Below are 14,002 nucleotides of genomic sequence, written 5' to 3' on the forward strand. Positions count from 1 at the left end.
TCACAGCAGTATGTATGATAGTTTCTTTTCCTACCCATCCCCATAAAAACTTAGAATTGTCAGGCTTCAATTTTGGCTATTGTGATAGATTTAAAATCATATCTCATGAATTTATTAGATAGACTTTTTCTGACTATTAGAGGTGGTGTAGCATCTTTTCATATGCTTATCAGCCATTTTGGTTTCCTCTTCTGTTAATTTTAAGTTCATGTTATTCTCTTATGTTGCTTTTTTCCTATTGATTTTAGTGGGGATTTTTAAAAGCATATTTTGGACATCCTTTTATATTTATATACTTTCTACGTAACTTTTCTCAGTCTGAGACTTGTCTTCACTTTATTTATGTTATTTTCTGATGGGAAATTTTTTTTTTTTTTGTGAAGAAGATCGGCCCTGAGCTAACATCCATGCCAATCCTCCTCTTTTTGCTGAGGAAGACTGGCCCTGGGCTAACATCTGTGCCTCTCTTCCTCCACTTTATATGGGACACCACCACAGCATGGCCTGACAAGTGGTGCATCGGTGTGCACCCGGGATCCGAACCCAGGCTGCCAGCAGTGGAGTGCGTGCACTTAACCGCTATGCCATGGGGCAGGCCCCATTGATGGGAAAATTTTTAGTTTCAAATAATTGAATATATCAATCTTTCATTTATGATTTGTGTATTTTACACTTTCCCTAACTGAATTTATAAAGATATTCTCTGGCATCTTTTAATGAAATTTTAATATCTTTTATTAGTGAATCATGTCACTCTTCAGAGAGCTACTCAGTTCAGTGAAACATTCTTGAGTGCCTCCTGTATAGCATGTGCCGTGCTAGGCAGGAGGGATATAGCAGTGTATAAGGCCCAGAGTTATCTATGACGAACTCACATTTTAATGAAGTGGACATCAGGCAGAAAGAACATGAGCAAAAGAAGCAGAGATATCAAACTGAAAGAAGTGTTCTGAGAGCTAGATTAGTTCAGTATTGATCACACAGGTGTGAGAGGTGGCAACTGGGTTAGAAAGATGGGAGTAAGACCATGAAGGCATTTTGTCACAGAGCTCAGACTTAATCTTGTAGGTTAGGTGTTTTCAAACATTTTTAGGATCAGAACCCTAACTTCAAAGCAAGTTAACAGTTACAGCTATAATAATTACAATAATAATCATAATATCTGAATTATTTACCATGGTACTGTGCTGAGAATGCCATGCATTATCTCATTTCTTTTTTATAGCAACTCTGTAAGATAAGTTTTAATATTATCGTCATTTTACCAACTGATGCTCAGAGAGATTAATGTATAAGACAAGTTGAAGGAAAGCTTTTCTTACTAAATTACTTCTCTGGAACAGAATACATATGAAAATCACTACCAAAAAGGATGGGAAGATGTTGAAGGGTTTGAGGCATGAAAGTGACTTAATCAGATTTGTATTTTATGTCCATCATGCTAGAGACTGCCTGGAGGATAGATTTGCAGTAGATGAAGACTAGATTAGGGAAGCAGGTTATGAAACTCGTACATTAGTCCAAATGAGAGAAGATTAAAAACCTGAACCAAAAGTTCGGGTGTATCATATGGGGTAAGTTGGAAATGATAAAAGAGGATAGCAATTAATAATAGGCCGAGAAGGAATTTGCATGTGTCTTGTGAAGGGACAAGCTATGGTAAAGGGAGATACAGGAAGTATTTTACCTTGAGAAAACTAATGGGGACTCTTGATTTAGTGGATCCATGTAATTAATGTTGAACTGATATAAAGAATGATGATTCAGTAATAAAAATGAGAAAATAAGCAACAATGTACTTATTTAACTTCAATTTGATAAGTATGCATGCTGTATTTTCTAGAGTTGCCACTAAAAAATAGAAACAGAGCTTATAAATTCCACACTAGCAGAGGGGGTAAAAGAAGAGGCAGGATAAATAGAAATCATAAAGAAAGGAAAAAAAGAGGTAGAACAAATAGGCAATATAAAATAAGATGCTGTATATATGTAGATACAGAAATAATTACAATAAGTGTAAGTTGATTAAATAATCTAGTTAAAAGACAAAGATTGTCAGACTGGATTTAAAAAAATGTCACCTATATGCTATTTACAAGAAGTAGAGAAAAGTTGAAGTAAAAAGATGGAAAAAGATAGACCTGGAAAATTTCAGCAGCAAAGCTGGTGTGGTTATATTAACATCAGACAAAGGGACTTTAAAGGGGAAAAAAGTTATTAGAGCAATGCCAGCGTCTAAAATAGGAATTTAAGTACAGACCTTGGAGATGATGTTGAAAAGAAGATAATAGTGTATTTCTAAACAACTAATATGTTCAATGACTGTTAGACTGATTTGAAGAATAAAGACAAACAAAACTGAAAGTTTGGGAAAACAAATACCCATAGGTTACATGGACTTTATAGTTTAACCAAATATATTTCTTCAGAAATTTCAAAAATATTTACTTTATGGAGCTGGCCCCGTGGCTTAGCGGTTGAGTGCGAGCGCTCCACTACTGGCGGCCCAGGTTCGGATCCCGGACGTGCACTGATGCACCGCTTCTCTGGCCATGCTGAGGCCGTGTCCCACATACAGCAACTAGAAGGATGTGCAACTATGACATACAACTATCTACTGGGGCTTTGGGGAAAAAAGGAGGAGGATTGGCAGTGGATGTTAGCTCAGAGCTGGTCTTCCTCAGCAAAAAGAGGAGGATTAGCATGGATGTTAGCTCAGGGCTGATGTTCCTCACACACACACACACAAAAATTGACTTGTTCATTTCATATCATTCTAAGTCTGTGTTTGTTGGCAGCACTTATAAAATTAAATGCATTTAGTAAGCATTGCTCTTGTGTTTTCAGGAATTCAAAATGTCCTCAGCCTCTTTTGTGCAGTCCTCACGGAAAATAAGGTTCTCTTCCATTCTGCAAGTTTCCAGAGACTTAGTGATGCTTGTAGAGCCCTGGAATCTTTAATGTTTCCTCTTAAATATAGGTGAGGTTTCTTACTTGGTATTTTTATTTATTCCTAAATTATGCATTACTTATTGATGATCAGTTGAAATGTCATTTGCACAATAGTTTTGAACCACAAGGGCATATTTTACAAAGTTATACTGTTATGTGAGTCATGATTCTGATAGAAATCTAGACTAGAATTTGGAACTTTTCCAAGTTTTCCATTAGTGAATGTTGATTAATTTAGTGAAAAAATGATTAATTTGAATAGTATTGTCAGAAACATTTAATTCTCTTTGAATACAGTTGATAATAAAAGTCTTAGGTTAGTGCTGTCTGATTATGTGATATTAAGGAATTATTATTAATTTTTAGAGGTTATAGTGGTATTATGATTCTATTAAAAAAGAACCTTTATCTTTTTTAGATACCTTCTAAAGTATGTATAAATGATATGATATCTGGGATTTGCTTCAAATAATACTGTAGGGGAGAGAGCAAAAGTGGGTAGAAATATATACGTGACTATGCATTGGTAATTGTCAAAGCTGTATTGGATACATGGGACTTCATTTTCCTTTTCTTCTCTCTACGTTTTGGGGGGGTGGGTATGTTAAAATTTTTCCATAATAAAAAGTAAAAAACCAGTCTAAACAGTGATGCCTGATAGTGCTATAAGTAGAATATTTTATTCTAATATACTGTTTTATCAATTTGATAATCATAACATCTAGGAAATTTAAGTTCGTACAAACTAGAAAAAAATTTAGACTGTCTCCAGATTTTATTTAAAAAAACTTTTTTAACCTATGTTCTTTTCTTAACCCCTAGCTAATAGAGTGTACTAGGCCTTAATTTTTGTACTTTGCCAATCTTATTGAATGCAAAAATCAAGTGTAGAAAAATGGAATTTAAATGGTTGTTTTATAGAAACAATTCATCACCAATATTGAGGGGTAGGACCCATCAGTGAGTCAGTATTACTGATTTCAGATGATGTCAGATTTCTATGTAAGGAAAAATGCTTTCAAGCAAGATTAAAAACCTAGAGACTCCTTGCCTAGGAGGGATAAAGGATAAGGAAATTCCCCTGGGTTCCATTTACTTTATATCTTGTTGTGTCTGATGGTATCTTTCACATGAGGATTTTCTTTTAATTTTTTCTTTCAAAAATTTAATATTAACAACCATGAGAATATTACTGATAATTTCTAAACATAGGTAATCTAAAATTCATACAGCATAACAATGAAAGAAAAATATGTTTATATTATGGAAAAACAAATATATCTCATATATATTTTTATTATTTCTAGTTATCCGTATATTCCCATTCTCCCGGCTCAGCTACTGGAAGTTCTAAGTTCCCCAACACCTTTCATTATTGGAGTACATTCTGTCTTTAAAACCGATGTTCATGAACTTGTAAGTATTCATCTTTAAATTGCCAGTTATTGAGGCCAGAGGTTAATCATATTTCTTTGAGTCCTATAGCATTTCAACTAATTACTATTTTCAGATCTGTTGTATTCCTAATAGAAAAGATTGGCCAGAAGAAAAGCATCATTAAAAAATCTAAATATATTAATTTTTTCTTATAGCAAGTAAGGAAGACTTAAAAAATGAATTCATTGATATTTTAAAATGCCCTTCTTTTGGCATATTAAGTTTATCTTTCTGTAGTCTTCATCCTATCTATGAGAAAGGAAGATAAAGTAATTCATTAATTAGTATTCTATTTTTACTTTTATGAGTGCTTTAATTTATTCATATTTTGAAATGAAGCCTGTGTTAATGCTGAATGACTGAGAACTGAAAAGCAAAAAGCATTTGCGAAAGAGTGAAGAATTTTAGTGGAATACAAGTTCAGTATAAGCCCCGCCAAATTATTGTATTCTTAATGCCATATGACTAGAAATACCAAAGAAGGAGAGTAATACTCTACGTTCAAGCCAGTTCTGGAATAACATATTTAGTTCTCTGTACTGCACTTGAAGAGTACAAACAAACAAAATAATGCACTTCACAGAAGGACATCCAGAATTGTCAAAAGTTTAGAAGCTATATTCAGTGAGACCCTAAGGAAATTTTCTCAGGTAATAACCTAATACTATTTGATAGCTAAGGATAAATATTTTTAAGCGGCTGTTTTAGGAAAGGGTAAGAATTGTTTTTTTGTACCTCTAAAGGCGGAAATAGAATCAGTAATAGTGGATATAGAAACAAATTTCTGCTTAACATAAGAGTTTTCAACTATTAGAGCTGCCCAATGGTGATGAATGGATTTTCTTATGTGAAGAGTGTACTCTCAAGCACTATAAGAAGAGTGCAAGGAACAGATTGCATGACACTTTTTGGGGGTTTAAGAGAAATTGTTTATTTATGAAAAGTTGGGCTATATGACATCTGTGATTCACAGATCCTTAAGATTTTGTAATTCTACCTTTTGTTTTAGTTTTAAATGCCAGCAAAGAGGTAAGCTCTGTTGGTACTTACATATTTGTAATTGTAATCAAATCATAGGTGTCATTTAAACTGACAAAAGACTACTACTCAACATTGTAATTATGAACAGGACCCTCATTCATATATTAGTCATTCTTCCTAACCTTATATGTTGATATCTAGTTCCTATTTAGCTTCGATATCACCATATAAAAACGTGTAAATCAATAAACATATTCAGTAAAACCTAGTTAGTACTATTTGGAAGCATACCCATCTAGTTCGTAGGTAATTTTTTCCCACTAAATATCAACAGTCTCTGGAGGTAGGATAAACTAAGTGTTGCCAAAAGTAAATTTCTTAATTTTGTAATGAATTAATTAGAATGAATTTTAATCCTATTATCAATGTAATAATTTCAGCAATCTTGACTAGTTTCTCTATTACATTTTTATGTATGTTATTTTTAAATAGACTGTTGTAAAGTTCTAAAAATCAGTTTCTTTCTTAAGTACCTAAATAGTACCATTTTGATATATACTAATTGCTCTGCTTGTTAACTCTTATAATAATTACTATGTTATTTAGGATATGGCTAAACTACTATAATAAAGCACCCCAAATGGAAAGGCTCAAACAAAATGAAATTTTATTTAACACTCATCCATAGTCCATAGAAGTGTTCCATTATGCCGGACAAATTTCGTCCATGAACTCATTCAAGGTCCAAACTTCTTTCCTTCTTGTTTCTCCACCAGAATCCCCTTAGGCATTGTCATCATCTGAATGTTAAAGGTTGGCTTGCTGCCAGTTCATGGTTTCAGCCATGGGAAGAGGAAGGAGAGCATAGGAGAGCCTTGCATCCCCTCTATTTTGAATACCTGGAAGTGTACACATCACTTCTTGTCTTCCATTGGCAGAAACTTAGTCACATGCCACACCTAATTTCAAAGGAAGCTAGGACATATATGGTAGTTGGGAAGCCATGAACCCAGCATTCTGTTACTATGGGCAGCCAGGAGTCTCTTCCATACCTGGTTCTTCTCATTTTGAATTAGTGAAGGCCAAATTAATTTCTTAACAACAAATACATTTTATTAATTATAGATTAATTTTTTTATCTCCTTCAGTTAGATGTAATCATAGCCGATTTGGATGGAGGCACTATTAAAATTCCTGAATGTATTCACCTCTCTTCCCTCCCGGAACCACTTCTACAGCAGACTCAAGCAGCTCTTTCTTTGGTATGACATTTTGTTCATAGTAATTTTCTCTTAATTTAAATCTAAACTAAGGTAATTGGAATTAAATATTATTTGCATTGTAATCACTTAGAAAAGAGAGTTATATGTTCTTAAAACATGAATATATTCTTGTATAGTTTAGAATAAGATTCTTTATTAGGTGTCTAAAGAATATACTTTGAATCATAACTGAATATTTCGTCTACGTTCATTCTTTCACTGAGGATATTTATTTAGTTGTTACTATAAACTGAATACTGTGCTAGGTATTGGAAGCACACCTTTGGAAACAAGACCAGACTCTGCCTCAAAATCCCTGATTCCCCTAACATCCCCTGTTAGAAGCTAGCCCCTGTTCCTTCTCCTTCGACCTCCTTATTGACATCTCGTTCCTCTTTGGTAGATGTGCTATTTGCAAAACTGTGTAATATTGTCTTGCCAATGTTTTCAAGTTACTACAGAAAGATGTAACTTATTGATAGACTAAATGTCCAGCATCTATGCAGTGAAGTTTTAAGAAATCTTATGGCCTGGATGTTTCTCATTGAAATGGATGTAATTTTTTGTAGTTATTTTACCTTAGTTGATTTTTGAAAGCACAGTATTTTATTTTACTGACAACGTTTTAGGTGCTCATTTATCCATCATCAGAAAATTGAAACTTATGAATTCTGCATTTCTTTTCAAGCCATCACTAGAACTAAGGACTTCATATTCCTCTTGAATAATATTCCAGCCTAAGCTGTTTAAAACCTTTTTTCCCCCCTTAAATAGGAACTCAGAAGTCTAGGATTACCAGGAAGGGTTTTATTCTCAGAAAATTTTCAAATTTATATTAGTCCTTATGTTGTTATAGTGGTATTTATGGGATGGAAACATTTAGAGAAGACTGGCTTATCCTAATGTAATTTGTAATGTGGAATACAAGGTGTGACAGTGGAAAGAACACTAGTGTAGGATTCAGGAGACCTAAATTCCAGCCTGCATCCTGCCACTTGATATTATGGAGCAAATCACATTCCATCTCTAGACCTTTGTTTCCCGGTCCTTATTTGTAGGATGAATGTTTTATACATAGGATGACTAGGTGAATGTTTCCCCAAGTGAAGTGTGGAGATGGTTAGGGGTGGTATGGGGCAACTTTTTTTTAACAATTATGTATGTATTATAATGTTTCTTTAAAATAGCATATAAAACCTGCAATTTCACAGATATTTCATCTAAGAAAATATTAAATTTAAAGAAGTGGGTTGATTTAAAGACAATTTAAAGAAAAATATTAATTAAATAATTGCATCAATGGTGTATGGATATAGCAAAAGCTGAGAAGGTAGTATTTGAGTGATTGAAAAAGTTTAATATTTCTAGAAATCTTAAATAAGTTTTTAAATCTTATATATGATTACTTAATAATGATATTTATAATTATTCAAGGATTAAGTGCCAAAATTGGCAAAGATAAGATTTTAGTTCTTAAGTCAATAGCTTCTAGTAGAGGTTCTGCTGCACACTGGTATACCTTAACCTGTGACACCTATGGCACCAAATTTGATCAATGAGTTAAATTCATTTTTGGTAAAATTGAGTGTGCCTGTTTTTGTAGTTGTCAAGCACAATGGTGGATTATATGCTGTAGTGTTGTCATACAAATAAGACATAAGAGCATAGTATATTGTCGAACTAGGACCAGAAAGAAATCTCATTTGATGGACCATATGGGAGCTTTGACACACAAATATAAGAGCTTCATTTGGTTAGTAAATAATTGTAACAAATGGCAGCACACTACTTGAACTGTGTAATAACCATGGATGATTTTACAGACATGAAGACATTACAGTACTGTAGTGGTGATTGGGTTATAAATATTGTCAATATTTTAGTGACATTTTAAAGTACTATTTTGAGTCTTTTGATCTATCATAAGCATACTACCAAAACCTGAGTATTTGAAAATGATTCTGCAAAGACAACAATTTGCTACATACTCATGCAATTTCATCTTTTTCTCTGTGTAAGTCCTGCATGGACTTTCTTTCCCACCTGCTCCTCAACTTGCTTGCTTTCAAAGCCTAACTCAAATGTTACCTTCTTTTCTTTAGCTTTCCCTAGGTTGAATAATTATACTTTATATTTTATATATTATTAGTTATATACTTCTAGTACTTGTCACGTTGTATTGTACTTTTACCCCTCTGGACTGTGAGATTCATAAGCTTATTCCCTTTCTCCTTAGTATTTTAGTTAATTAACTAATTAATTTTTAATTACACTAAGAAATATAAAAACAAATACTTGCTGAAAATTTCGACTATATGGACCAATAGCTCTGCCCTAGACCTTTCCCTTCCCAGAGGTAACTACTATTTTATAGTTTAGTGTATATTCTCTCAGAACTTGACATTTTCATTTATATGTATATCAGTGTGTGTATATATATTGATTTAAGGTTTATTTTGTTTTATTTTCAAATAAATGAGACTATACTATGTGTGTTTTTCTAGAACATACTTTTTCATTAAATATTTTGTCTTGGAGATCTTTCCACAGTAGTAGTTTTCCATACAGAGCTGCCTCAGCTAATTGCATTGTATTTCATGGAGGGAATAGGTCATAGTTCACGTACTGATACTTTTTCTTTCTTTTTGTTTTTTTCTTTTATAAAACCTTTATTGACTGTGCCTCCTCTTCTCGTCCTCCCAACAGGTAACATTGACCTTTCTCACTTTTTATACTTCTTTAGTGTGTTGTGGAGGTTTCTGTCATAGCAAATGCAAATATGTGCTTCACTTCTGTTTATATCTTTTTTTTCAATTATTTTATTGAGGTCACATTGGTTTATAACGTTGTGAAATTTCAGGTGTGCATTATTGTTTATCAGTTTCTGTGTAGACTGCATTGTGCTCACCACCAAGAGTCTAATTTTTATCCGTCACTGTATGTATGTGCCCCTTTACCCCTTTCGCCCACCCCACAGCCTCCTTCTTCTCTGGTAACCGCTAATCTGTTCTCTTTGGCCCTGTGTTTCTTTATCTTCCACATAGGAGTGAAATCATTTGGTGTTTGTCTTTTTCTATCTGGCTTATTTCGCTTAACATCATACCCTCAAGGTCCATCCATGTTGTTGCAAATGGATGATTTTGTCTTTTTTTATGGCTGAGTAGTATTCCATTGTGTGTATATATATATAGACATATACCACATCTGCTTTATCCATTCATACAGTTGATGGGCACTTGGGTTGCTTCCACGTCTTGGCTATTGTGAATAATGCTGCAGTGAACACAGGGGTGTATAAATCTCTTTTAATTGTTGATTTCAAGTTCTTTGGATAAATAACCAGTAGTGGGATAGCTGGGTTATATGGTATTTCTATTTTTAATTTTTTGAGAAATCTCCATACTGTTTTCCATGGTGGCTGTACCAGTTCACATTCCCACCAGCAGGGTATGAGGGTTGCCTTTTCTCCACATCCTCTCCAACATTTATTATTTTTTATATTGTTAGTTATAGCCATTCTGATGGGTGTAAGGTGATATATCTCATTGTAGTTTTGATTTGCATTTCCCTGATGATTAGTGATGTTGAACATCTTTTCATGTGCCTGTTGGCCATCTGTATGTCTTCTTTGGAAAAATGTCTGTTCGTATCCTCTACCCATTTGTTGGTCGGGTTGTTTGTTGTTTTGTTGTTGAGTTGTATGAGTTCTTTATATATTTTGGAGATTAACCCCTTGTTGGATATATGATTTACAAATATTTTCTCTGAGTTAGTGGGTTGTCTTTTCATTTTGTTCTGGGTTTCCTTTAACTTGCAGAAGCTTTTTAGTCTGATGTAGTCCCATTTATTTATTTTTTCTTTTGTTTCCCATGCCTGAGTAGACATGATATTCAAAAAGATGCTGCTAAGACTGATGTCAAGAGTGTACTGCCTGTATTTTCGTCTAGGAGTTTTATGGTTTCAGGTCTTACATTCAAGTCTTTAATCCATTTTGATTTATTGTTTGTATATGGTGAAAGATAATGGTCTACTTTCATTCTTTTGCATGTGGCTGTCCAGTTTTCCCAGCACCATTTACTGAAGAGACTTTCTTTTCTCCATTGTATGTTTGTGGCTCCTTTGTCAAAGATTAGCTGTTGTAGATGTGTATTTTTATTTTGGGGCTTTCAATTCTGTTCCATTGATCTGTGTGTCTGTTTTTGTGCCAGTACCATGCTGTTTTGATGACTATAGCTTTGTAGTATATTTTGAAGTCAGAGATTGTGGTGCCTCCAGCTTTGTTCATTTTTCTCAGGATTGCTTTGGCTATTTGGGGTCTTTTGTTCTTCCATATAGGATTAGGATTCTTTGTTCTATTTCTGTGAAGAATGTCATTGGGGTTCTGATTGGGATTGCACTGAATCTGTAGCTTTTGGTAATATGGACATTTTAACTATGTTTCCAATCCATGAGCATGGAATATCTTTCCATTTCTTTATGTCGTCTTTGATTTCTTTCAGTAATGTCTTATAGTTTTCAGTGCATAGGTCTTTTACCTCCTTGGTTAAATTTATTCCTAGATATTTTATTCTTTTTGTTGTGATTGTCAATGGGATTGTATTCTTGACTTCTCTTTCTGCTAGTTTGTTATTAGTGTATAGATGCAACTGATTTTTGTAAGTTGATTTTGTACCATGCAACTTTGCTGTAGTTGTTGATTATTTCTAATAGTTTCCTGGTGGATTCTTTATATAGAATCATGTCGTCCTCAAACAGTAAGCGTTTCACTTCTTCCTTTCCAATTTGGATCCCTTTTATTTCTTTTTCTTCCCTAATTGCCCTGGCCAAAACCTCCAGTACTATGTTGAATAGGAGTGCCGAGAGTGGGCCCCCTTGTCTTGTTCCTGTTCTCAGATGGATGGCTTTCAGTTTTTCACCATTAAGTATGATGTTGGCTGTGGGTTTGTCATATATGGCCTTTATTATGTTGAGGTAGTTTCCTTCTATACTCATTTTTTTGAGAGTTTTTGTCATAAATGGATGTTGGATCTTTTCAAATGGTGTCTCTGTGTCTTTTGAGATGATCATGTGATTTTTATTCCTCATTTTGTTAATGTGGTGTGATACTTTTTCATCTTAGTGTCTCAAGTAGATTAAATATTATATTTTATTGATGTTAAGATCTTTTACATAACAAAACTTCTTTGCTTTAGATTTTACACCCAGATTTGGAAGTAGCAGATCATGCTTTTCCCCCTTCACGAACAGCTTTATCCCACTCAAAAATGCTGGTAAGAAGTTTAATATTTATATTTGATGCTTTTAAAGAGAGCTATACTTTTACTTGTATGGTTATTAAAGAAGCTGAGAGTAGTGAGAGTTAGATGGACAGTCTAGTAAAAAGTATACCAAATTAGAAATTAGGAGAATTGCCACTAACTGACCTTATGGCCTGCTCAAGGAGGAGCCACAGGGCAGCATAGTGACTGGGAGGGGAGCAGGGCTACGACTGTTGTCCTGAGGAGGCATGAGTAAGTATGGGACAAAAAGGCAGAACCTAGATTATGGCCTGGAAAACTGTGCCAAGGATCAAATCGAAAGGGTTAGGGAAGGATAAAAAAGGGAAGCTTACAAAAAATGGAAACTGATTGTTGATAACAGCAGAGAATCAAGTTTGAGGAGTGAGTGGATGAAAAGAGTTCCTATTAGAAACCATAAAAGGGTAAGTATGTAACACAGGCCCCTTTTTTATTTTGCCCAATGCATTTCTTAGAGATGAGATTTGTGGCCATTAAAGAGCCTCATAGAGCTGGACACCTGTGACAAGTTACTTAAGCATTCTTTTTTTTGTTGTTTTTTTTTGTGAGGAAGACCAGCCCTGAGCTAACATCCATGCCAATCCTCCTCTTTTTGCTGAGGAAGACTGGCCCTGGGCTAACATCTGTGCCCATCTTCCTCCACTTTATATGGGACACCGCCACAGCATGGCCCAACAAGCGGTGCCTCGGTGTGTGCCCGGGATCTGAACCCGGGCCACCAGCAGCGGAGTGCGCACACTTAACTGCTGCGCCACAGGGCTGGCCCCTACTTGAGCATTCTTGTCCATTTTCTCATCAGTTAAATAAGGAGTTGACTAAATAAATCTGTAAGTTTCCTTACGGTTCTAAAACTTTGATTTTATTAGAACCCGAATTATCAAAACAGATTTTTAAGTTCTACCTTATTAATATAAGATAGATTTTTATAAGTTTGATAAACTTTGAAAGAATTTCATAAGCTTTTAAAATACAGTCTTCTGAGTTTTTTTTCTTTTCTTTTTGTGACTGTAATTCTTTTGATGGATATAAAAATCAAATGACTTGGGAAATATTCCCTTCTCTAACATGGTAAAAGAGGAGACTTTGTGACTTATATTTTTCCTGAGAGGAAAGTTGGTTGTATTAGAGGCAAGTTTTATTTGGTTCAATATAACAAAAACTATTTAACAGCCTGTGCTGTCCAACAATGGGATGGACTAGACGCCCACCACTCAGGGCTGCCACAAATGACACTTATGTGTAGGAAGCACAGACAAATTTGTTAAATAATCTCTCAGGTTGTTTCCAACTTTTGACTTTGCGATATTTCATTTGTTTTTTAAGAAATTCGATTACCACGTTTCTTCTTATGTTTTCAGGATAAAGAAGTGCGTGCAGTTTTTCTTAGATTATTTGCACAACTTTTCCAAGGATATAGATCATGCCTGCAACTTATCAGAATTCATGCAGAACCAGTAATACATTTTCACAAGGTAAGATAACAGTACCATATTATATCTGTCCAAAATGTAGACTGTAATTTAATAAAACAACTTGATTGTCTTTTTTCTAACCATGTATTTTGACCTTAATTTATCAAATGTGGTTATTTAAAGTCTCTGCTTTGTGTGGTTAGATGATAAGTTTTAATACTACTATGGAACTGACATGTTTTCCTTTAGAATATATTAACTTTAAATTGGTTTTTCTTTTAAAATTGTGTTAATTTCGGATTTCTCCTCCTGATTTATGGACAGATTCATTTTTATTCTTTCCAATACGTGTAGTATTTCAGGTATCAAAAACTATTTTTTGAGAGAAAAGTATTTTATAACATTTATGCATGAAGACATTTATTCAGGCTTTGATCTTTCTATTGTATTTTTGTTTTGACCATTCATCCATTACTAAGTGATAATTTATTCATTTCACATTTTCTTTCTTTACAGACAGCTTTCTTGGGGCAGCGTGGTTTGGTTGAGAATGATTTCCTCATTAAAGTTCTCAATGGAATGGCATTTGCAGGTTTTGTTTCAGAAAGAGGTCCTCCCTATAGATCCTGTGATCTCTTTGATGAGGTATACTTCTTATCAA

The 14,002-nt window shown here is 34.1% G+C and overlaps 1 protein-coding gene across 5 annotated transcripts in view; it reads left to right on the forward strand.

The window, feature by feature from the left end:
- Positions 1-14,002, forward strand: part of SBF2 (SET binding factor 2) — a 522,324-nt gene that overhangs the window by 278,349 nt on the left and 229,973 nt on the right. For all 5 annotated transcript variants that reach the window (XM_014782916.2, XM_004418425.3, XM_087433230.1 and 2 more), the window contains 6 exons: positions 2,848-2,980; positions 4,260-4,368; positions 6,519-6,632; positions 11,825-11,902; positions 13,288-13,401; positions 13,858-13,986. In XM_014782916.2, the coding sequence (XP_014638402.1) occupies positions 2,848-2,980; positions 4,260-4,368; positions 6,519-6,632; positions 11,825-11,902; positions 13,288-13,401; positions 13,858-13,986 (677 nt within the window). The remainder of the gene's footprint in view (positions 1-2,847; positions 2,981-4,259; positions 4,369-6,518; positions 6,633-11,824; positions 11,903-13,287; positions 13,402-13,857; positions 13,987-14,002) is intronic.

The sequence above is a fragment of the Ceratotherium simum genome, chromosome 7, assembly GCF_057802395.1.
Source record: "Ceratotherium simum simum isolate JZ-2026a chromosome 7, ASM5780239v1, whole genome shotgun sequence".
Taxonomy (NCBI): domain Eukaryota; kingdom Metazoa; phylum Chordata; class Mammalia; order Perissodactyla; family Rhinocerotidae; genus Ceratotherium; species Ceratotherium simum.